The following is a 24,034-nucleotide window of genomic DNA, read 5'->3' on the forward strand; positions in this document are numbered from 1 at the left end:
AGAATGAGTCTGACCTTCCTGAGCTTTCTTGGTCTCTTCCTCAATCTGTTTCAGTCTGCCTATCAGCTCCATGGTTTCTCTGGCGATCTTCTCTGTCTCCTTCTCCGCATTCTCTCTCTTCTTCTTCTCGCTTTCAAGCAGAGCTCTGGGACGAGGGATACGAGGGATGAGTAAACACCTGCTAACAAACTCATCTCTATCACTCTCTCTCTCTCTCTTTTCTCTATGTTTCTGTCCTCACTTCTCCATCTGTCTCTTAGTCTTCTCCTCGCGGGCCTGGGCTTTCATCTGTTGGACCTCGATGGAGTCTGGCTTCCTCCTCCTCATGTACAGGTCGTGGTTCCCCATGCACAGTGCCAGGATGCGCTTGTTGATCCGTAGACGAGGGGCGTAGAACACAAAATCCTGGAACAGACTCATTTACCACAAATGAACTTATCAGTGCCTCTTGCAAAAAATGAAGTGACATTTTTTATACTTAACAAACGGGTATTATCAGAGGTTTGAATTATAACCAAATACACAGCAGATAAAGAAACAGAGGTGATGTACCGGGGCTTTCTTGTCCATGGGCTTTATAACAAACTTCTTGTCGTTGAAGGAAATGTTTCTGATCTCACTCCATGGGAAGCCGATCTTAGGGGTCATCCTATAAAGAAAACACTGTAGGATAGTTCACTCCAAAATCAAAGTTCATCCAATGTTTTCAGACTTCAAAAGTAGTCTAATGTCATGACGAATCTACAGAGAATTCGGATCTATACTGAACAAAAAATATAAACGCAACAATTTCAAAGATTTCAAAGATTTTTATTTTACTGAGTTACAGTTCATATAAGGAAATCAGTCAATTGAAGTAAATTAATTAGGCCCTAATCTATGGATTTCACAGATACCTTAAAAAAAAAAGGTAGGGGCGTGGATCAGAAAACCAGTCAGTATCTGGTGTGACCACCATATGACTCATGCAGCGCAACACATCTCCTTCACATAGAGTTGATCAAGCTGTTGATTGTGGCTTGTGGAATGTTGTCCACTCCTCTTCAATGGCTGTGTGAAGTTGCTCAATATTAGTGTGAAATGGAACAAGCTGTCGTACACGTCAATCAAGAGCATTCCAAATATGCTCAATGGGTGACATGTCTGGTGAGTATGCAAGCCATGGAAGAACTGGGACATTTTCAGCTTCCAGGAATTTTGTACAGATCCTTGAGACATGGGGCTGTGCATTATCATGCTGAAACATCAGGTGATGGCAGCAGATGAATGACACGACAATGGGACTCAGGGTCTCGTCACGGTATCTCTGTGCATTCAAATTGCCATCAATAAAATGCAATTGTGTTCGTTGTCCGTAGCTTATGCCTGCCCATACCATAACCCCATCGCCACCATGGGGCACTGCTAAATTTACATATTGAGTTTATATTTTCGTTCAGTGTAGTTAAAGGTTCCTACTTGTCAGTGTTCTGGTATATGTTGAGGCCCAGAGCGTCTACCCCCAGCCACAGCTCTGACCCCTTCTTGTTCTTGATGCTGAAGTAGTTGACTCCATACATCTCTAGATCCTGAGCTATCTTCAGATACTCCACCATGGCATCCTCCCTGGGGACAGATTGACACAGAAACAGACACAGAGACAGACACAGACACACATAGACACAGACAATCAGTGAGAAAGATGCTCTGTATGAAGCTATCATAATGCTTAGCACATTCTACATACACTGAGTGTACAAAACATGAAGGACACCTGCTCTTTCCATGACATAGACTGACCAGGTGAATCCAGGTGAAAGCTATGATCTCATATTAATGTCACCTGAACCCTCTACAGTCTACAGACTAAACCCTGTCTATATGCCAGGGGAGGGAATTGTTTTAAGAAGGTCATACCAAGGATAATTTAGATATTTTATTTTGAATTTTAAGACCCCTTAATGTATCCAAAAAAGTATTATTATTTGATGAATATTTTAATTTGGTCTTACTGCTATTAGCAAATGCATTGAATTACAGATAGTACCCCAAAGAATCTAAAGGAAGTTTGTTCTGAGGTGTCTTTCTTATATCTGAGAAATATAAGAAAGATCAGGAAACATTTGTTGTTGTTTTTAAAATGTTTATACATGTATTTAACCTCTTATTTTTAGCACTAAACATTCTCCATATATAATTCCATACGTTTTTTCAACTGGTACCGGCGGACCTTCAGACGAGTCTTGTGAGGCCTGTGGAGCAAAACAACCAACAGAAAATGTGTTCGTGAGACCTTTCCCCAGAGGGGTCATACTAGTGTGTAGCCCAAACTGTTTGGACGCTACAGACAGAAGTTGGCAGATCGGCTGTACCGACTTCAGACGAGTCCCAAGACGCTTGTGGGGGTCGTAGGGCAAAACGGAGAACACCATCGTGTTCGTGAGAGTTTCATCTTTCCATAGAGGGGTTTGTAGGCCAAACCGTTAGGATGCTACAGACGATTTTGTGAGATTTCTGGGATGCCTCATGGTCTTACAAACATATGCAGAAGTCCGAATGCAGTGGATTGAGTCATATCCAATGCAAACAAAAGATATCTCTAGCTTAAACTGACATATTTTTCATGGGGATTTGTTTATTATGCTAATTAGATTTCCACAGGGGTGCAGACATTGACTTTAGTTTTTTTTAAATCCACTTCAATTACGGGAGATGAAGGAGTGAAGACAGGTTAAAGAAGGATGTTTAAGTCTTGAGACAATTGAGACATGGATTGTGTATGTGTGCCATTCAGAGGGTGAATGGGCAAGACAAAATATTTAAGTGCCTTTGAACGGGTCTGGTAGGTGCCAGGCACACCGGTTTGGGTCAAGAACTGCAATGCTGCTGGGTTTTTCACGCTCAACAGTTTCCCATGTGTATCAAGAATGGTCCACCACCCAAAGGACATCCAGCCAACTGGACACAACTGCGGGAAGCATTAGAGTCAACATGGGCCAGCATCCCTGTGCAAGGTTTTCGACACCTTATAAAGTCCATGCCCCGACGAATTGAGGCTGTTCTGAGGGCAAAAGAGGGGGGTGAAACTCAATATTAGGAAGGTGTTCTTAATGTTTTGTACATCAGTGTAAAATCAGTGCAATACAAGTAAGCCAGTGTTAACTTGGATTGGACTGTGAGTAGAGAGGACATGTGATCTTACCTCAGCACTCCCTTGTGCTCCTCATGCCACACCTTTATCCTGTTCTCCCACTGCTCCTTGTTCAGCTTGTGCTGCTCCAGAACCCTAAGGGTAGAGGACACGAGAAGGGTTCAATTAGGAGGGTAGAGAGAAGACGGTGGTTAAGAGCGTTGGGCCAGTACCCGAAAGGTCGCTGGTTCAAATCCCAGAGCAGACTAGGTGATCCATTGATGTGCCTTTGAGCAAGGCACTTAACTCTCTCTGGATAAGAGTGTCTGCTAAATGAAATGGAATTGACCCCAACACTGATCTGAGTATGGAAGACAACAATCAGAGGAGTGTTCAGGGAGACTTGGAATAGATCACTCTTCAAAATGATCATAGAAGATCAACAAATTCAGTGGACTGTTTCACCAGTTTAGCTTCTGTTTGTGGGCTGAGGTATGTCACACAGGGAGACGGGGAGAGACGACACACCTCTGGGGAAGCAGCTTGTCCCTGCTGAGGTAACCAGGGAAGTGGTAGTCCTTCTTGTAGTCTCCATGTTTGGTCTGAACAGAGTAGGAGGCCAACAGCACAGCTGTCTCAGGAGGACAGTAGATATCATCATTCAGGATGCCCTCCTTCACCTGCAGTGACATACATTATAAACAGTGTGTGTGTGTGTGTGTGTGTGTGTGTGTGTGTGTGTGTGTGTGTGTGTGTGTGTGTGTGTGTGTGTGTGTGTGTGTGTGTGTGTGTGTGTGTGTGTGTGTGTGTGTGTGTGTGTGTGTGTGTGTGTGTGTGTGTGTGTGTGTGTGTGTGTGTGTGTGTCTAACCTGTGTACATCTTAATACACATACAGTGCATTTGGAAAGTATTCAGATCCCTTGAGTTTTTCCACATTATGCTACATTACAGCCTTATTCTAAAATAGATCAAATAAAAATGTTCCTCAATATTTTGGGGCAAATTAAAAACAATTCAAATATGAAAAAAAATATTTACATAAGTATTCAAACCCTTTGATGTGAGACTCGAAATTGAGCTCAGGTGCATCCTGTTACCATTTATCATCCTTAAGATGTTTCTACAACTTGATTGGAGTCCACCTGTGGTAAATTCAATTTATTGGACATGATTTGGAAAGGCATACACCTGTCTATATAAGGTCCCACAAAAACCAAGCCATGAGGTCTAAGGAATTGTCCGTAGAGCTCCGAGACAGAATTTTGTCGAGGCACAGATCTGGGGAAGGTGACCAAGAAACGGATGGTCACTCTTACAGAGCTCCAGAGTTCCTCTGTGGAGATGGGAGAACCTCCCAGAAGGACAACCATCTCTGCAGTACTCCACCAATCAGGACTTTATGGTATAGTGGCCAGACTGAAGCAACTCCTCAGTAAAAGGCACATGACAGCCCACATAGAGATTGCCAAAAGGCACCTGAAGGACTCAGACCATGAGAAACAAGATTCTCTCCAAGCAATGCCAAGCGTCACGTCTGGAAGAAACCTGGCAACATTCCTATGGTGAAGCATGGTGGTGGCGGCATCATGCTGTGGGGATGTTCTTTAGCAGCAGGGACTGGGAGACAAGTCAGGATCGAGGGAAAGATGAATGGAGCAAAGTACAGAGAGATCCTTGATGAAAACCTGCTCCAGAGCACTCAGGACATCAGACTACGGCAGAGGTTCCCCTTCCATCAGGACAACGACCCTAAGCACACAGCCAAGACAAAGCAGGAGTGGCTTCGGGACAGGTCTTTGAATGTCCCAAATACAAGTGTGCCCAAATACTTGTAGCACCATACCCAAGATGATGCGAGGCTGTAACCACTGTCAAAGGTGCTTCAACAAAGTACTAAGTAAAGGGTCTGAATACTTATGTAAATGCAGAAATAAAAAAAAATATATATTTTTTTTTTGCTTTGTCATTATGGGGTATTGTGTGTAGATTGATGAGAAAAAAACTGATTGAATCAATTTTAAAATAAGGCTGTAACGTAACAAAATGTGGAAGAAGTGAATACTTTCCGAATCCACTGTATGTGTAGGGGAGAGTGGGGTAACTTGTTTCTAGGAAACTATACACAAAATGAATCATGTGACCAAATATTTTTTATTTGTTAATTTTTGTTACCCCTTTTTCTCCCCAATTTCGTTGTATCCAATTGGTAGTTACAGTCTTGTCTCATCGCTGCAACTCCCGCATGGACTCGGGAGAGGCGAAGGTCGAGAGCCGTGCGTCCTCTGAAGCCCACCCAAGCAGCACATCTTTTTGACACAATGCCCACTTGACCCGGAAGCCAGCTGCACCAATGTGTCGGAGGTAACACCGTACACCTTGCGACCGTGTCAGCGTGCACTGCGCCCGGGCCGCCACAGGAGGCGCTAGTGCGCGATGGGACAAGGACATCCCTGCCGACCAAACCCTCCCCTAATCTGGACGACACTGGGCCAATTGTGCGCCGCCCCATGGGTCTCCCGGTCGCGGACGGCTGCGACAGAGCCTGGACTCGAACCCAGAATCTCTAGTGACACAGCTAGCACCGCCTTAGACCACTACTCTACTCGGGAGGCCATGTGACCAAATATTTGTTCTGAGGGCAAAAGTGGGGTTGCAACTCAATATTAGGAAAGTGTTCTCAATGTAAATCTGAATGTAGGCATACATTTAAGATATACAATATACCACACCCCCATTCCATGAATTAAACTTTGACCTACCAGCACCCACTGTCACAGGACACCAGCACCAACTTACCCCAATGCAGCTCAATTTACCCTGTCCCAATGTTCAAGTTACCCAAGACCCAGGGTAAGTTGTGCCAAGAGACCACTTTTTTTAGACAAGCTATGATTTCAAAACTGTAATGTTTAAATTAATTCTGATTATTTACAGCAGGGATGGGCAACTTTGATGTCTGCGTACCCTCACCTGCAGTCAGATCTGACCCTAGCCTTTTGAGGGCACTATGTGGCATTTTGTTGTAAAAAATGTTCCTCTTGACAGCGGAGAGAAAATTTGAAATTTTAGAGTAAATTCCTGCAGTTCTACACATTTTGCCATGGGGCGTAAAGAAAATGTTGTGGTTTTAAAGCCAGTTTGCTACAGGGTGGAGAGAAATGTTTGCAGTTTTTAATATCTGAGTGAGAGTGACTAACAAAATGAATGTGGGCCCCACGGTCGGTTATTCGACCATAATTACTACAAGTTTAGATAGCTGGCTAGACTAATTTACCAATATAAAACATTTTTGTTGACACAGGCTAATTGAGAGACTGTCAGTGACTGACATAACAAGAGAAAAACTGCTGCTGCACAACCACATTTCTAAATTGCACTTTGTGTAAGTTGAGACCCCAACTGAGTTCCTAAAACTCACAACATTCTGAAATATATGTAGAGATCTTTGTTAGAAATAATACTATATTTCGCTTGACGTAGTGATGCTGAATGTAAACAATGTCTCAACATACTCTACTCTCCCCTATGCTAGCATGTTACTATTGATCTTTGGTCTGACCTAGTATTGACTCAGTGCTCTTTATAAGAGCCTATTTTGGATTTTCTATTCCTTTACCTTTGATATTGAACATTGCGTTGTTGAGGAAGAGCTTGTAAGTAAACATTTATCTGTATTGTTTACACCTGTTGTTTCCTGTGAACGTGACAAATAAACTTTGATTTGATGTATGTGTGTGTGCGCGTGTGTGCACGTGTGTCTGGCCAGCTCGTGTGTGTGTCTGTGTCTGCGCATGTAGTCGTGTGTGTGTGTGTGTGTCTGCGCATGTAGTCGTGTGTGTGTGTGTGTGACCTGCAGGAAGAAAAGTCGTTGCGTGGCCTCTTGGATCAGTTCCTCGGCTACGTCTTCAGGGTAGAACTTGGCCCTGAACTTTATCAACAGAGGGTTCTCCCTGCGTACATCCTGAGCTGTCACCTGGGAACATTACAGCATTGCAACAACATGAGTTAATAAGTGAATGATTGAGCATGGGTGTGTGTGTGTGTATGTTTGCATGCGTGTGTGTTTACTCTGTGTGTGTGTGTGTGTGCGTGCGTGCGTGTGTGCGTGTAAAGCTGGATGAGTAGACTCGCAGGGCCCTGGAGCTGGAGAAAGAGAGGACGTTTGCCCAGGAGGAGGCAGAGCGTCTGGAGAAGGAGCGCAGGGCAGCGGAAGAGGCAGTCCTGTATGTTGTTACTGTCTGAGGAGAGTAGTGAGGATGTACTCACTCTCTTGTTGAGTTTGAGCCAGGTAGAGAAGCCTTTGCTGTCCTGGTACTGTAGGCCGAAGAACCAGGTCTCTCTCAGCCCGATGGTCTTCACTATCTACACAACAATGAAGAAGAAGATTACTTGTTTGTCCATAGTCGAGGAAACAGAGATTTGTCTGTCTGTCCGTCCGCCTGTCTGTCTGTCCGTCCGTCCGCCTGTCCACGTACCTGGTCGAAGAGTTGTTTGCCAGTGGTGCTGGGCAGGATGGCAAACTCCAGCTCAGCGTCCATGGTGGTGACGCGAACATTGATCTACCAGAGGGCGTTCACATAGACACAAACTGGAGTATGAATGGGAGGAGAGAGAACTTAATAGCCTATTAAAACACAAAGATAGAGTAATGGTTAGTATAATAGGTAGTATGGGTTACAATAGGGGATAGGCATGCAGAATACACTGAACAGAAATATAAACGCAACATTCAACAATTTCAAAGATTTTACTGAGTTCAAAGTTCAAATGAGGAAATCAGTCAATTGAAATACATTAAGTAGGTTATAATCTATGGGTTTCACATGACTGGGAATACAGATATGTATCTGTTAGTCACAGATAACTTTAAAAAAAAATGGGCCTCAGGATCTCGTCACTGTATTTTTGTGCATTCAAATTGCCTTAGATAAAATGCAATTGTGTTTGTTGTCCTTAGCTTATGCCTGTCCATACCATAAACCCACCGCCACCATGGGGCACTCTGTTCACAATGTTGACATCAGCAAACCGCTCGCCCACACGACACCATACACGTGGTCTGCGGTTGTGAGGCCGGTTGGGCGTACTGCCAAATTTTCTTAAACAACGTTGGAGGCGCCTGAAATTGACATTCAGCTCTGGTGGACATTCCTGCAGTCAGCATGCAAATTGCACGCTCCCTCAAAACTTGAGACTGTGGCATTGTGTTGTGTGACAAAACTTCACATTTTAGAGTGGCCTTTTATTGTCCCCCAGCACAAGGTGCACCTGTGTAATGATCATGGTGTTTAATCAGCTTCTTGATATGCCACACCTGTCAGGTGGATGGATTATCTTGACAAAGGAGAAATGCTCATCAACAGGGATGTAAACAACTTTGTGCACAACATTTTTGAGAAATAAGCTTTTTGTGCATATGGAAAATGTCTGGGATCTTTTATTTCAGCTCATAAAACATAGGACCAACACTTTACATGTTGCGTTTATATTTTTGTTCAGTGTACTAAGGGGCTAAGCGAATTATATGTCTCTTACTATGATTGTAAAATTGTGTGCTAGGTTCTTCGTGACGTAAAAGACCCCCAAAATATAATATAATTATGTTTCTTACATTTTTCTGTTCAACCTGCAGGATCATCCAATCGCAAGTGGTTGTAGGGGACTACAATCAAAACATGAAGCCCACAAGGTATTTTTAAACGTTAAATATTATTAAGGGAGAATTCTCAGAACAAAATAGAGTTGAGAGTATTCTCAGAACAGGGGAAGGTTTATTCTAGAATAAATGATCCACACAGAACTCTAGTGTAGGTTTATATTGTTGCTGTCGTTGTTTTGATGTCAATCATGTTAGTGAAAGTTTCCACATTGTGTGGACAATAAAAAAATATATAATAAGTTCAAACCTATCCCAGGTAGCCCCCGCTAGGATTTCCGAGGTGGTTTTTAACACTGATTATGGAGAAAATTGGGATAAAGTTACGAAACAGCTGAGATCAGAGACGGCCAGGCCAACCAGGGAGGCCCATATATAGGGCCATTATCATATGTTTAATGTTGATCACATCGGCCTATTCTGACCAGGATACTTCAACCACAAAAAAATATGAATGTTTCTTCAAGTACAATGTTTATATTACTCAAAAGTGCTAAGATATAAAAGATTGAGATTCAAAGTTGAGAACTCACTGTACTACAAGTATCTCACAGAACAATGTACTGTTGTGTTGAAACGCAAACTTTAAAAAACATTTGTGTCTGATGTGAGTGGTTAGCAAACACGATATAACTCAGGGTAGTAATACCGTAAACCTTTAAAATGGCTGGTTTCAAGTTGTAATGTCACATGCACAAGTACCGTGAAATGTGAAATGAGTTTCTTGCAAACTCAAAACCCCAAACAATGCAATAATAAATAACAATGTAATGCTAGAAAAATAACACTATAAATAAGAATAGGAAATGTGAAATACACAATAAAGGAAGTAAGCATACTATATACAATAAATAGTTTTCTAGACCATTATTCTGTCTCACAGAGAAACAGAGACATTACTATGGGAAAAAGTTGGCCTTGTTTTATTGTCAAATGCTACATTTACACAATCTCACCTTAATCTTACACAAACAGCCACATTTTAACTTCAATCCAGATCTTATAGGATAAAGAGTATAAATGGATACTCACAGAAGACATTTGTAGAGATTTGAACTCCTATATTAGTACGTTCCTGAGAGGTTCTTCTTTCGGCATTAGCCTCTTCTCCACAGAGTCATATGAAAGTGCTTTCAATATTCACTGGGATTATGGTGAATTAAAACGAGCCATTGTTGTGTTCTCAGGACTAATCCAATGGCAGCCAAGGTGGATTAGGGCGGTGTACTAACACTTGACCCTCACAGGACCACCGCAAAATGGCGCACAAGACGTTGAATTTACATCCACCTTTAGAATACGATAATTTCATATGAGATATACGATAAGGCAATGTTGATATTATACTGTAGATCTAGCCTTAACCCTTGAACACATTGCCACTAGCCAAGGAAAAAGTGATTAGTAAATACAACACTCAAAGCATTCATTCCTGCTTCTACATTGTTGTTGTTTTGTAAAATACCCTGTATGTCTTTTTCATTGTTCTTTTTACAACATGTAATTGTTATTTTGTTAAAATAACATTTTAAGAATTGAAACACAATAAGAAATCTACTATCAACTTTACCCTATGATATGAGTAATGTAGAGTGTAGACAGTTGGCATCATTATCTTTAGAATTACATTGAAACAATGCAACCGTTTCCATTACAATGTTACAACAAAAATGTAACGCCGCGTTTCTTAAAGTATGGGTCGCGACGTAAATGTATAATTATTTCATGAATTACTGGAATTGATTTGGCCAAGTGCAACTGCGATCTCGGTTCAGTGCGCTCTCTGCTTAGCAGCGGTCTCTGCTCAGTTTGGTAGCTGCGCGAGTGGGAGAGATAGCGGGAGCTACCCCTGTGCTTCGCGGTTTACCGGATCTTTTGTTCTGCAGTTTTCTTGAATATCACTCTGCGACCCACACTCTGCAGCGCTGTGGTTCAAGCCACGGACTTGTTGTTCCTCACCGCTGTCAGGAAATGGACTCATGCTAGCCATTTCGTCATGAAACGCAAATACAGTGATGACTTTTTGTCTCTTTCATACAAACTTTGAAATAACGAGGAGCGCCCACAATGTTTTTTTTGTGTGGGGAAGTGCTTAGTAATGAGTCTCTCAAAACAAACACATTAATAAAACGACACGTCCTGACCAAACATCCAGGCACTACTGTGCATAACGGTAAACCCAGGGAGTTATTTCAGAACCGGGCAGGATGCTTCAAGAAACAGTGCTACAAAAGTGGAACAGTAAGTCAACTAGAAAGGCATTTTCATTTTATAACAAGTGATGATAAGCATAAATAAGGGAGTACTATCTCTCATAGTAGTAGATGTGAGTTTCTCTTTCAACAATCCCCTGGCCTTTTAACGTTATACAGCTAATAGCTAACGTTAGCCAAAGCAAGCTAACTAGCTACTGATAGAGCAACCCTAAGAAACAGTACAGATGAAGATTAAAAATGATCAGGCCTACTGTACATTTTACTGTAGAAATGATTGTTGAAAACAAGTCTAGGTTGGAACAGTTGCTGTTACAAGTAATAATTGTTATTCTGAACTGGAATAAACTGATTGAAGCAAAATGCTTTTTGAGGCAAACACTCACCCAGTTCTGGGTTGCTCATCTGCAGCAGGAAGCAATCTCCTGCCTGACTGAGAAAGTAGTAGATGTTCTGATCCAGTTTGGCACCACATACCTATGCAAGTCAGGGTTCTCAAGTACAGAAACAGTGTCAATGCTGAACATGACCCCAGTGTTGCACTGTCCAAAGCAGCCCAGAATAGACATGCTTGTTGAAAACTTCAACCAGCCACACACCTCTCATTAGGACTGTGTGTGTGTGTTCTGGTCTACATCTGTGTGATGTGATCAATCAGTTTATTCCAGTTCAGAATACAAACATATATATTTTAACAGCAACAGTTCCAACCTAGACTTTATATCAACAAATGTATACAGTAAGATGTAGCGTAGGCCTGATAATGTTTTATCTATACTGTTACTTTGGGTTGCACGATCAAAAAGCCTGTGTGTGTGTGGTCTGTTATACATCTGTGTAACGTAATCAATCCGTTTATTCCAGTTCAGAATTAAATTATTTATTGTATTTTAACAGCAACAGTTCCAATCTAGACAGGTATGTAAGAGTGTTTTTAATGGGGTAAAATAAACAAAAGATATCTATGGGTATTTCATTATTTGTTTTTGTCTATATTGCATTTTTTTTTTTACATAAGGGCAATGAAATGTACCGATATTTACGTATAGTTGCATATTTTCCTAAGCTTGGGTTTCAGGAAAAAAAACTGAATTTCTCATTTGGGTCCCAGGCTGAAAAAGTTGAAGAACCCCTGATGTAACGGGTTTTATCAGATAGTTTCAGTGCCAGACGGACACTATGTAACAGTTTCCAGCGAGGGTGACTGCAGTACAGTACACGTAGGCACTGGTTTTCCTAGCGCATGCGTGGTGCTTCATAGCGCATGTCACGGCTGAAGGTATTGTGTTTTTATTAGCTAGCTGGAAGACCACCCTGTCCTTCCATTAAGATCTAATTTATCAGGCCCTAAAGTCAAAATCATGGGGGACGAACAAGAGATCATGTGCAAACTAGAAAACATTATGGAAATACGGTAAGGATTTTTTTTCTTCTTCAAAGAAACCACATCTGGTAAATCAGGTAGCTGGATGGCTCAGGAAAAGAGCAGCGAGAAGCTAATATTAGCGTCTTGGCTTTGTTATTGAGCTAGGAAGCTAGCTATATGTGGTGACATAGCCTTGATCAAGGTTAGCCAGCAATGGTGACCGTTCTATTGTTCTTGAAAGAACTGCATATAAACTCTCGCTTTTGTTTTGCACATTACAAAATTGCTTGCTAGTTATGTATTATGCATAACCAATCCAACTGTTTGCATCAACAAAAATCCAGATGCGGAGTGCTTTGCCAGATTAGCGGCTAGCTGGCTACTTAGCTAGCTTTATGTCATTAGCCAGGTAACGTTAGCTAATAATTGGCTAACCATGGTTGGTGGTCCGGGTCCCCCAATGTCTGAGTTAATTCAGGCGGAACCAGTTGCAAATTTGCACATTGTTGAATAAATGTGACGCTGATTACCTTGGCGTCAGTAGAAAAAAAGATGTCTAGACAAGAATTACTCCAGTTATAACAATGGCATGTCGTGCACGAATATGTCGGTTATGCATGCATTATAATAATTATTTGCGTGACAAATATTCTCGCTCCTTATTTCACAAACTAATCTATTGAAACAGCAACACAATAATAGACTATGATGTCTCGGCTTCTGGTCTTTCTTGAAAAAAAGTATTTTTATCTGAAGAGGCTAACCTGGTTAAATAAAGGAGAAACGATAGAAGATGCCTTTGGGCAATTGGTTTCTGAAGCATGATTGAGTGATGTGAAGTTGAACTGACAGGATGTTGTCTTTGTGTCTTCTGCCCTGTAATCAAATGAATACTTGCAATTGTAAATAGTGCAGTGGTAGGTAACTACCTAATGCTGTAGAATTGTTAACTGGATCATTGGTAAGTAGTCCAGTGGTAAGTAACTACTGAGTGGTGCAGCAGTCTAAGGCACTGCATCTTAGTGCTAGAGGCGTCACAACAGACCCTGGATCAGCAGTCTGAGGCACTGCATCTTAGTGCTAGAGGCGTCACAACAGACCCTGGATAAGCAGTTTAAGGCACTGCATCTTAGTGCTAGAGGCGTCACAACAGACCCTGGATCAGCAGTCTAAGGCACTGCATCTTAGTGCTAGAGGCGTCACAACAGACCCTGGATCAGCAGTCTAAGGCACTGCATCTTAGTGCTAGAGGCGTCACAACAGACCCTGGATCAGCAGTCTAAGGCACTGCATCTTAGTGCTAGAGGCGTCACAACAGACCCTGGATAAGCAGTCTGAGGCTCTGCATCTCAGTGCTAGAGGCGTCACAACAGACCCTGGATAAGCAGTCTAAGGCACTGCATCTCAGTGCTAGAGGCGTCACAACAGACCCTGGATAAGCAGTCTGAGGCTCTGCATCTCAGTGCTAGAGGCGTTACTACAGTCCCTGGTTCGATTCCAGGCTGTATCACAACCGGACGTGATTGAGAGACCCATAGGGTGGCGCACAATTGGCCCAGCGTCGTCTGGGTTAGGGTTTGGCCGGGGTAGGCAGTCATTTTAAATAAGAATTTGTTCTTAACTGACTTGCCTAGTTAAATAAGGTTAAACAATTACAGAAAGTTGTATAATTGGTAACTAACTACTAGTGCATTTGAAAGTATCTACTGTGTTACTACATTGGTAACTAGGGGTGTACAGTGATAACTAAGTAGTAATGTATTGGTTAAACCGTGTTTTCTATCATTTCAGGAATAAGACGGTACAGATGCAGAAGATCAAGTCTCGTCTGAAGTCAGAGTTTGAGTCCCTAGAGTCTGAGGAGAAACATCTGAAGGAATACAAACAGGAGATGGACCTCCTTCTGCAGGAGAAGATGGCCCATGTGGAGGAGCTACGACTCATACATGCTGATATCAACGTGGTGGGTAGACAGAGAGCAAGAAAGAGTGTGTGTGTGTGAGACGAAGTGAGAGACAGAAGCCACTATTCGACTTCTGAATGCACAAAAAGATTTTAAAAAGTAACGCATGAAAACATGTTTGTTTTTTTGTTTGAAAAACAGACGTTTTAGGCTTAGTTATAGTTGAAACCTCAATTCTGGTGTGTTCATTTTGACAGTTACAAAACATTAAGAACACCTTTCTAATATTGAGTTGCACCCCCTTGCCCCAAGAACAGCCTAAATTTGTCACGACATGGACATAATGTGTGGAAAGCATTCCACAGGGATGCTGGCCATGTTGATGCCGATGCTTCCCACAGTTGAGTCAAGTTGGCTGGATGTCCTTTGGGTGGTGAACCATTCTTGATACACACGGGAAACTCTTGAGCGTGAAAAACCCAACAGCGTTGCAGTTCTTGACCCAAACCGGTGCGCCTGGCTCCTACTACCATACCCCGTTCAAAGACACAAATCTTTTGTCTTGCCCGTTTACCCTCTGAATGGCACACAAACACAATTCATATCTCAATTGTCTCAAGGCTTAAACATAATTCTTTAACCTGTCTCCTCCCCTTGAAGTGGATTTGACAAGTGAGATCAATAATAGCTTTCAGCTGGTTTCACCTGGTCCGTCTACATCATGGAAAGAGCAGGTGTTCATAATGTTTTGTCATTTGGTATTTTAGTAGTGCATCTAGCTCTTTTTGCCCCAGCGGTTCAACTCTATCATTGAAATTGTGATGTAGAGGCACCTGGAGAAGGTTCCTATACGTCACCTCAAGGGAGAAGTTCGGTATGAAATACACTCCCTTCTAGATGTGCTGGGTGGTACCACCTGGTTTCGTACAGAAACAAGCACCTTATTTGGCAATGGTCTTGGTAAGTGGAGTGTACCAATATATTTTGCATGATGCTTCCTTGACTAGACTACTGACGTTACACAAAATTCAAAAGGCAGTAAGGCACACAAATTCTACATTTTGGTTTACCGTTTCACGCACATCTATGTCAAATCAAATGTTATTAGTCACATGCGCCAAATACAACAGGTGTAGGTAGACCTTAGAGTGAAATGCTTACTGACAAGCCCCTAACCAACAATGCAGTCTAAAGAATATGAATAAGAATAAGGAATAAAAGGAACAAGTAATTAAAGAGCAGCAGTAAAATAACAATAGCGAGACTATATACAGGGGGTACCAGTACAGAGTCAATGTGGAGGCTATATACAGGGTGTTACGGTACAGAGTCAATGTGGAGGCTAAATACAGGAGGTATGGGTACAGACTCAATGTGGAGGCTATATACAGGGAGTACCGGTACCGAGTCAGTGTGGAGGCTATATACAGGGTGTACCGGTACCGAGTCAATGTGGAGGCTATATACAGGGTGTTACGGTACAGAGTCAATGTGGAGGCTATATACAGGGAGTACTGGTACAGAGTCAATGTGGAGGCTATATACAGGGAGTACCGGTACAGAGTCAATGTGGAGGCTATATACAGGGTGTTACAGTACAGAGTCAATGTGGAGGCTATATACAGGGGGTACCGGCACAGAGTCAATGTAGAGGCTATATACAGGGAGTACCGGTACAGAGTCAATGTGGAGGCTATATACAGGGTGTTACGGTACAGAGCCAATGTGGAGGCTATATACAGGGAGTACCGGTACAGAGTCAATGTGGAGGCTATATACAGGAGGTACTGGTACAGAGTCAATGTGGAGGCTATATACAGGGTGTTACGGTACAGAGTCAATGTGGAGGCTATATACAGGGAGTACTGGTACAGAGTCAATGTGGAGGCTATATACAGGGAGTACCGGTACAGAGTCAATGTGGAGGCTATATACAGGGGGTACCAGTACAGAGTCAATGTGGAGGCTATATACAGGGTGTTACGGTACAGAGTCAATGTGGAGGCTATATACAGGGGGTACCAGTACAGAGTCAATGTGGAGGCTATATACAGGGTGTTACGGTACAGAGTCAATGTGGAGGCTATATACAGGGAGTACCGGCACAGAGTCAATGTGGAGGCTATATACAGGGAGTACTGGTACAGAGTCAATGTGGAGGCTATATACAGGGTGTTACGCTACAGAGTCAATGTGGAGGCTATATACAGGGTGTTACGGTACAGAGTCAATGTGGAGGCTATATACAGGGTGTTACGGTACAGAGTCAATGTGCGGAGGCACCGGTTAGTCTCTCTCCCCTTCTCTCTCTCTGGTTTTTTTTTTTGGGGGGGGGGGTGTAGTCTATGAGGATTATACATTTAATACGTAGCTACATCCACTGTAACAAGAACTAGAGAACAATGGTGGTCATAGCAACTTGCTACAACTGATTAGTGGTGCAGTCTGTGGGTTCTACCAGTGGACTAAATCTTATTTCGTGAGAAAGTGTTGGGATCAGGCACAACTACGTTTACACCCCCCCAAAATGAATATTCATGAGCAATTCCCGCCACCCATAACTTCTCACCTGAATGCATTTTTTAAAGGTGAAGGGGTTAAGTTACCCTTTAATAGTTGATGTATTTCTCTCCTTCTCCTCCCCAGATGGAGAGCACTATAAAGCAGTCGGAGAACGACCTGAACAAGCTGCTGGAGACGACGCGGAGGCTCCATGATGAGTACAAACCCCTGAAGGAACATGTAGATGCCCTGAGGATGACCCTGGGCCTTCACAGACTGCCCAACCTCAACGAAGAGGAGGAGAAACTCTCTCTGGAGTCAGTACACATTATACACACACACACACACACACACGGTCGCACAGACACTCACACACACATCAACTGTTCTCTGTGCTATCTTCTATCTCTGTTGCCATAGTTACTTTGAGAAGCAGAAGGCTGAGTGGCAGAAGGAGCCTCATGAGCCCACCATCCCAGAATCCCTTGCAGCAGCGGCTGCCGCGGCCCAACAGCTCCAGGTCTCCCGGAAACAAGATGCCCGCCAGACCGCCACCTTCAGACAACAGCCTCCTCCCATGAAGGTACACAGTACACACCCTCCTATGAAGGTACACACATACACACTCCTCTCCCCTGTCTGTGTACCAACACAAAAATGACACTGTACTGACGTCTGTGTGTCTACATAGTAATAACACACTAACATCTCTGTCATCTCTCCAGGCCTGTCTGTCATGCCACCAACAGATCCATCGTAACGCTCCTATCTGTCCACTGTGTAAGGCCAAGAGTCGCTCCCGCAACCCCAAGAAACCTAAGAGGAAGCCTGACGAGTAGACACACTCCTACTACCACCTCATATTGCTACATTTCACATCTGGATCTCAGTAAAACGTGTCGTTATAACCTTTCCCCGTGCCATGGAACCTACATTTTGTGTAATCGTCATTATCCTAAGTGTTTTCTTTTTAAACAGTGCTTGAGTGTTGAAATGTAATTGTTAACCTTAAGGTTTAATTGACCCTAACCATGTTATATGCAATAATACACAATATTATACTGTAACTGTACCCATGTTGTGATTGGTTCTGGCATTAAATGTAAAACGTACTGCATTTACTTGTTACTCTGTATTTAACATGTTTGCATTGCATGAACACTTTCCATGACTGAACTATAATGACTGTGTTGTAACTGTTTGTGATATGAAAGTGGGTTCATTGTTGGACTGTATAACCCAGGAAGTTGTTCTAATGTTTACTAAAGGCATAATGGATGGTCAAGGACTGAGAAAACCATGATGCTTATTTGCTTTTAACAGTGTTGTATGTGAAACTTGAATACAAAAATACAAAAAATAAAATGTATTTTGTACTGCAGTTGGAGTTGTATTTTCTTTTATACTTTAAGATGAATCTCATTATAATACACATGATCAATGACACTCAGTGAAAGTCACAGGCTGGGTCACACAGGGCTCTGATCAGAAGTAGTGCAGTACATAGGGGATATTTCAGATATGTCCACACGGGGATAGTGCCAGTACGAAGGTACCTTTAGCTCGGTTCTTGTACTGCTGTCAGGTTAACATTCTGGGCCTTCAAGGTAACCCTTCATTGACATTGCGTTGGCAGAGTACATCCAGATTCCTGTTCTGTCTCCAAGGTAACCCCAAGTTGCTATGTCTTCCCCTGGGCTGCAGTTGTTCCCAGATCCTGCTGAGGGAGTCAGAGGGCTTGGGGAGGCTCCTCAGCAGCTCATCCAACAAACATACTGGGAAAATCTCATTTGCATTCTCCTAACCTCTTTCCATGTCTCATCAAAACCCATTGGATGAGAAAGCTACAGGTACCGCCTGGTGTGTGTGTTGTACCTGTTGCAGAGGTGTGTGTGTGTTGTACCCTGTTACAGAGGTGTGTGTGTGTTGTACCCTGTTACAGAGGTGTGTGTGTGTGTGTTGTACCCTGTTGCAGAGGTGTGTGTGTGTGTGTGTTGTACCCTGTTACAGAGGTGTGTGTGTGTTGTACCCTGTTGCAGAGGTGTGTGTGTGTGTGTGTTGTACCCTTTTGCAGAGGTGTGTGTGTTGTACCCTGTTGCAGAGGTGTGTGTGTGTGTTGTACCCTGTTACAGAGGTGTGTGTGTGTGTGTTGTACCCTGTTACAGAGGTGTGTGTGTAGTTTATCCTCCAGTATGTTAGTGTCTAGTTGAGTAGTCTTCCTCCTGATGAAGGTGTTTAGGTACAAAGCTGCCTGCTGCTGTACACACACTTCACACACTGATGGGTCATGCAGCTCCGTGTCCATGGCCTGTTAATTAACACACACACTCAGTAGGGACATGCAGCTCAAAAGATATAGACAGTTATGTGAAGATAAATATTATTTTACCCATCTCATCTCCTCTGTGAATGTCTGGAGCTTCAGGGCAGAGATGAGCTGTAGGGGGACCAGCTGGGTCCCAGTCTGGTGCTTCAGTGGAGAGATGATCTGTAGGGGGACCAGCTGGGTCCCAGTCTGGGCAGCAGGGCAGAGATGAGCTGTAGGGGAACCAGCTGGGTCCCAGTCTGGGCAGCAGGGCAGAGATGAGCTGTAGGGGGACCAGCTGGGTCCCAGTCTGGGCAGCAGGGCAGAGATGAGCTGTAGGGGAACCAGCTGGGTCCCAGTCTGGAGCTTCAGGGCAGAGATGAGCTGTAGGGGGACCAGCTGGGTCCCAGTCTGGTGCTTCAGTGGAGAGATGAGCTGTAGGGGAACCAGCTGGGTCCCAGTCTGGGCAGCAGGGCAGAGATGAGCTGTAGGGGAACCAGCTGGGTCCCAGTCTGGAGCTTCAGGCAGAGATGAGCTGTAGGGGGACCAGCTGGGTCCCAGTCTGGAGCTTCAGGCAGAGATGAGCTGTAGGGGGACCAGCTGGGTCCCAGTCTGGGGCTTCAGAGGAGAGATGAGCTGTAGGGGAACCAGCTGGGTCCCAGTCTGGAGCTTCAGGCAGAGATGAGCTGTAGGGGGGCCAGCTGGGTCCCAGTCTGGAGCTTCAGGCAGAGATGATCTGTAGGGGGACCAGCTGGGTCCCAGTCTGGTGCTTCAGTGGAGAGATGAGCTGTAGGGGGACCAGCTGGGTCCCAGTCTGGGGCTTCAGGGCAGAGATGAGCTGTAGGGGGACCAGCTGGGTCCCAGTCTGGAGCTTCAGGGCAGGGATGAGCTGTAGGGGGACCAGCTGGGTCCCAGTCTGGAGCTTCAGGCAGAGATGATCTGTAGGGGGACCAGCTGGGTCCCAGTCTGGAGCTTCAGGGCAGAGATGAGCTGTAGGGGGACCAGCTGGGTCCCAGTCTGGTGCTTCAGAGGAGAGATGAGCTGTAGGGGGACCAGCTGGGTCCCAGTCTGGGCAGCAGGGCAGAGATGATCTGTAGGGGGACCAGCTGGGTCCCAGTCTGGTGCTTCAGAGGAGAGATGAGCTGTAGGGGGACCAGCTGGGTCCCAGTCTGGAGCTTCAGAGGAGAGATGAGCTGTAGGGGGACCAGCTGGGTCCCAGTCTGGGCAGCAGGGCTGAGATGAGCTGTAGGGGGACCAGCTGGGTCCCAGTCTGGGCAGCAGGGCTGAGATGAGCTGTAGGGAGACCAGCTGGGTCCGTCTGGGCAGCAGGGCTGAGATGAGCTGTAGGGAGACCAGCTGGGTCCCAGTCTGGAGCTTTAGGGCAGAGATGAGCTGTAGGGGGACCAGCTGGGTCCCAGTCTGGAGCTTTAGGGCAGAGATGAGCTGTAGGGGGACCAGCTGGGTCCCAGTCTGGAGCTTCAGGGCAGAGATGAGCTGTAGGGGGACCAGCTGGGTCCCAGTCTGGTGCTTCAGAGGAGAGATGAGCTGTAGGGGGACCAGCTGGGTCCCAGTCTGGGCAGCAGGGCAGAGATGATCTGTAGGGGGACCAGCTGGGTCCCAGTCTGGAGCTTCAGAGGAGAGATGAGCTGTAGGGGGACCAGCTGGGTCCCAGTCTGGTGCTTCAGAGGAGAGATGAGCTGTAGGGGGACCAGCTGGGTCCCAGTCTGGGCAGCAGGGCTGAGATGAGCTGTAGGGGGACCAGCTGGGTCCCAGTCTGGGCAGCAGGGCTGAGATGAGCTGTAGGGAGACCAGCTGGGTCCCAGTCTGGGCAGCAGGGCTGAGATGAGCCGTAGGGAGACCAGCTGGGTCCCAGTCTGGAGCTTTAGGGCAGAGATGAGCTGTAGGGGGACCAGCTGGGTCCCAGTCTGGAGCTTTAGGGCAGAGATGAGCTGTAGGGGGACCAGCTGGGTCCCAGTCTGGTGCTTCAGAGGAGAGATGAGCTGTAGCGGGACCAGCTGGGTCCCAGTCTGGGCAGCAGGGTTGATCCTTTCCTCGCTCTTGCAGGGTCCACACTCTTACTGCCTCTGCTGCCTACCCCTCCGCAGCCCTTTCTCCTGTCTCTCCCTCTGTCCTTTAGGGTTGTGGACTTCCCCTCTCCTCTCTTGGTTGTTCTCTGTGTACTTGTATGACCATCCTCCTCCACGTTTCACTCTGCAACCCCTGCCTCGGAGGGCTGCTCTTTCCCCCTCTCCTCCTACTCGCTGCTGTAGTTTCTGTGTTCTGTGTACTTGTATGACCATCCTCCTCCACGTCTCACTCTGCAACTTCTGCCTCGGAGGGCTGCTCTTTCCCCCTCTCCTTCTGGCTCTCTCCTGCAGTTTCTGGGTTCAGCTGATTGTTGACCTGTGTTATCATTCTCCAGAAGTTGATCTCCAGTGCCTCGCTAGTAAAAGAAAAGGCCCTTATCATGCTGCGGGAAATACCACTTCCAGTCTAAGGAACAACTTCCCCCAACATGGCGCCGCATGTTTACAAGGTCGCTAATAACTTATTTGAGTAAAAAACAGCTATTTTTATTTTATTTTTAAAAATGGGTGCACAGGCTCAATGGACTAAACTTACCCTTATATGGGGAATAAGGTATTGCGATAGAGTACTGAAAACAGTGTTTTGAAACAGACCCCAAATCACTAAGTCCCCCAGCCAGGAAAAATACCAATAAAAATCATATCTGACCCCAAAACATCTGTACCATGTCACACCTGCTGAAATGGGAAAAAACAGTACACAGTTTGGACATAAGAGAATCAAATGAAGCGGTTCTTCAAGTCTTATACACATGGCCAGCCCACCACAAGAGCACATCATGACCCACCTAGAGAACAAAACAATGATGCCAGAGAATCACTGCAAAGGAGAGATTATATTCGAAGCAAGACGATGGCCACACATTTTTCAAATCAGACACTTATACATACCAAAAACAAACATTTTCCAAAACCAGGCAAACAAAAAAAACAGGCATTCAGAAAGGATGTAAACAACAACGTCAACGCCTGGTGTTCCAGAAGAGTGCCAGTCGGTCATCAATGGAATCTGTATTTGCGTGCGGGTTTGATGCTGACGTAAGTCTTCTTCACCTCCTCCGTCTCCTCTTTCTTCACCAGTTGGTACCGCTCCCCTTTTGTGGTCACCACCTGGTTGCCGTGGTAACGCACCAGTTTTTTAGGGGCATCTTTAGGTGCAACAGGCCTGTGTGTTTTCTTATCCTCCTCCCTGTCCACTAGCATGTACTTCTCCAAGATGCTCTCTTTCATCTTCTGCTCTGCCTGAGGGGAAGCCATCTTCCCATGGTTTACGTTTAGAGGTGTGTGGCTGAGCTGGATGTCTCCTTCGATGATGAGGCGGACAGCCTCCTCCATGTCACCTTTAGCAATGGACAAGGCACTCCTGGCCTCTGATAGTCTGCACTTGGGGAACATCTCCAGAAGGAGCGGCTCCTGGGCCTCCCACTCAGAGAATGGCACCTTGGCGGTGGCCCCCTCAGTCTGTGTAGTAAGGCAGTGCATCTCTCTCACAGGAGACCCAGTGGAGGTAGCGCTGACTGTCAGTGGGACCTCCATTCTAGCCTTTGGCACACTATTTTCTGAACTCCGGGCTGTGGCTAGTTTTGAAGCCAGGCTGAACATCATATCACAAACATTAACACTGTCAATTTCAGCAAAGCCAGGAATGTAGGCCTCCAGCATTTCTACAAAGACCTCCACGTCAAAGTTCTCCTCCACGCTCTCCTGAGATCCCAGATCCTCCAGGACTCCAGTGATGTAGGGAAGCAACACATCATCCAGGGAACTCAGGTCTGCTTCGGGAATGCATGTCTGAATGAAGTCCTGCAGGGTATCGTGGATTATCTTGTGAAGGTCCATAATGGGCTCAAAACCTGTTAACAAAAAAACAATACCAAATTCAGATTGATTCAAACGTGACGACGGAAATAAACGGGATTGCGAATTATGCCGCCTTTAACAGAACTATACCGCCTTTAACAGAACTATACGCTATCACGAATGCATTACGTATTGATGATAGCTAGCTAGAAGTAAACAAAACGAAAAAAAAATGAATCGTACCGGCGACCGCTGACTGTGAAGCAGGCAAGAATGGCTCACGTAACTTCAGGTTTTCAAAGGTTGACCAAACCGAACTAATATCAAAGAAAGTGGACACTATGATATATTATTTTCAGGATTTTCTGATCTGTTGACGGACAACAATCACGTAATCAGAAGAGATGACGAGAATCGGATTGACGTTAACTATCTATAGTAGCCGTACTGCTGCAGAACAAAAAGCTAGCAAGCCTAAACGAATATCGTTGTAGTAAAGTGCAAAAAAAACTACAAATCTAACCTTAAACGTGCAAGAAATAAAATGTTGTTCCAATTGTGTATCTACAAACTGTGTGAATAATTAGCCAGCTAAGAGATTAGACTGCTAGCAACTCAAATGTTTACACACGAATAACTACAATAGAACCATTTTTTTCCTAGCGAGTTTAGCGCTGTCAACAATGATTCCTTACCGCCACCTATCGTACTGGAGTTAGATTACATCATGAAAAGGATCTAAAATGAAAAAATAACGATACTTTAAACTAAACTTTCATTTGTTCGCTTATGTCACATTACTCCCTTATATGTACAAATATAACCCGCACGTGTATTTTCCTACAACACTGACTTTGCTGATAACTACACTTTTCCTAAATAAAGTAGTTAAGACTGAAGTGGTTGTCTCGCCTAGCTATCTTCAAATGAATGCACTTATTGCAGAGCGTCTGCTAAATTACAAAAATGTAGCCTATGCCTGTCTGCCATGCCACCAACATATCCATCATAACGCTCCTATCTGTCCATTGTGTAAGGCTAAGAGTCTCTTCCACAAGAAAACCAAGATGAAGCCCGACGAGAGTACACTCAC

General features: G+C 44.6%; 3 protein-coding genes across 7 annotated transcripts in view; 1 reads left to right on the forward strand and 2 right to left on the reverse strand.

Annotated features, from left to right (window-relative positions):
• LOC129858688 (moesin-like) overlaps positions 1 to 11,630 on the reverse strand; it is a 19,613-nt gene extending 7,983 nt beyond the window's left edge. Inside the window, exons 1-11 of one of the 3 annotated variants that reach the window (XM_055928012.1) lie at positions 9,798 to 10,572; positions 8,721 to 8,771; positions 7,585 to 7,668; positions 7,376 to 7,471; positions 6,960 to 7,082; positions 3,638 to 3,789; positions 3,182 to 3,265; positions 1,459 to 1,605; positions 553 to 649; positions 242 to 405; positions 15 to 145 (exon numbers count right to left, since the gene is read on the reverse strand). In XM_055928012.1, the coding sequence (XP_055783987.1) occupies positions 15 to 145; positions 242 to 405; positions 553 to 649; positions 1,459 to 1,605; positions 3,182 to 3,265; positions 3,638 to 3,789; positions 6,960 to 7,082; positions 7,376 to 7,471; positions 7,585 to 7,668; positions 8,721 to 8,771; positions 9,798 to 9,806 (1,138 nt within the window). In that variant the 5' untranslated portion in view covers positions 9,807 to 10,572. Of the gene's footprint in view, positions 1 to 14; positions 146 to 241; positions 406 to 552; positions 650 to 1,458; positions 1,606 to 3,181; positions 3,266 to 3,637; positions 3,790 to 6,959; positions 7,083 to 7,375; positions 7,472 to 7,584; positions 7,669 to 8,720; positions 8,772 to 9,797; positions 10,573 to 11,364 lie in introns of those variants that run through there. The other 2 variants (XM_055928014.1, XM_055928013.1) reach the window with 2 other exon arrangements.
• Positions 10,922 to 18,130, forward strand: zc4h2 (zinc finger, C4H2 domain containing). 3 transcript variants are annotated; one of them, XM_055928041.1, is made up of 5 exons: positions 10,922 to 11,006; positions 14,136 to 14,307; positions 16,894 to 17,066; positions 17,170 to 17,359; positions 17,475 to 18,130. In XM_055928041.1, the coding sequence occupies exons 2-5, from the start codon at positions 14,152 to 14,154 to the stop codon at positions 17,586 to 17,588; spliced, it is 633 nt and encodes a 210-aa protein (XP_055784016.1). In that variant the 5' UTR covers positions 10,922 to 11,006; positions 14,136 to 14,151; the 3' UTR covers positions 17,589 to 18,130. The 3 variants fall into 3 exon arrangements, with proteins under 3 accessions (XP_055784016.1, XP_055784014.1, XP_055784015.1); XM_055928039.1 differs by lacking the exon at positions 10,922 to 11,006 and adding an exon at positions 12,216 to 12,392; XM_055928040.1 differs by lacking the exon at positions 10,922 to 11,006 and adding an exon at positions 12,216 to 12,392 and having other exon boundaries at positions 17,170 to 17,332.
• Positions 18,131 to 21,611: 3,481 nt separating this feature from the next.
• Positions 21,612 to 23,631, reverse strand: cuedc2 (CUE domain containing 2). The gene is made up of 2 exons (XM_055928030.1): positions 23,185 to 23,631; positions 21,612 to 22,994 (listed from the first exon to the last, which is right to left on the reverse strand). Exon 2 carries the CDS (start codon positions 22,978 to 22,980, stop codon positions 22,141 to 22,143), a length of 840 nt encoding a protein of 279 aa, XP_055784005.1. The 5' UTR covers positions 22,981 to 22,994; positions 23,185 to 23,631; the 3' UTR covers positions 21,612 to 22,140.
• Between the last annotated feature and the right edge of the window lie 403 nt (positions 23,632 to 24,034).

Source organism: Salvelinus fontinalis, chromosome 6, assembly GCF_029448725.1.
Source record: "Salvelinus fontinalis isolate EN_2023a chromosome 6, ASM2944872v1, whole genome shotgun sequence".
In the NCBI taxonomy this organism is placed as follows: domain Eukaryota; kingdom Metazoa; phylum Chordata; class Actinopteri; order Salmoniformes; family Salmonidae; genus Salvelinus; species Salvelinus fontinalis.

Excerpts from the sequence above, each read along its gene's own strand:
- zc4h2 (XM_055928039.1), top strand. The coding sequence starts at position 12,340 with ATGGGGGACGAACAAGAGATCATGTGCAAACTAGAAAACATTATGGAA. Across the intron at positions 12,393-14,135 it reads GAAAACATTATGGAAATACG|GAATAAGACGGTACAGATGC; the intron begins GTAAGGATTTTT and ends CTATCATTTCAG. Across the intron at positions 14,308-16,893 it reads TACATGCTGATATCAACGTG|ATGGAGAGCACTATAAAGCA; the intron begins GTGGGTAGACAG and ends TCTCCTCCCCAG.
- cuedc2 (XM_055928030.1), bottom strand. The coding sequence starts at position 22,980 with ATGGACCTTCACAAGATAATCCACGATACCCTGCAGGACTTCATTCAG.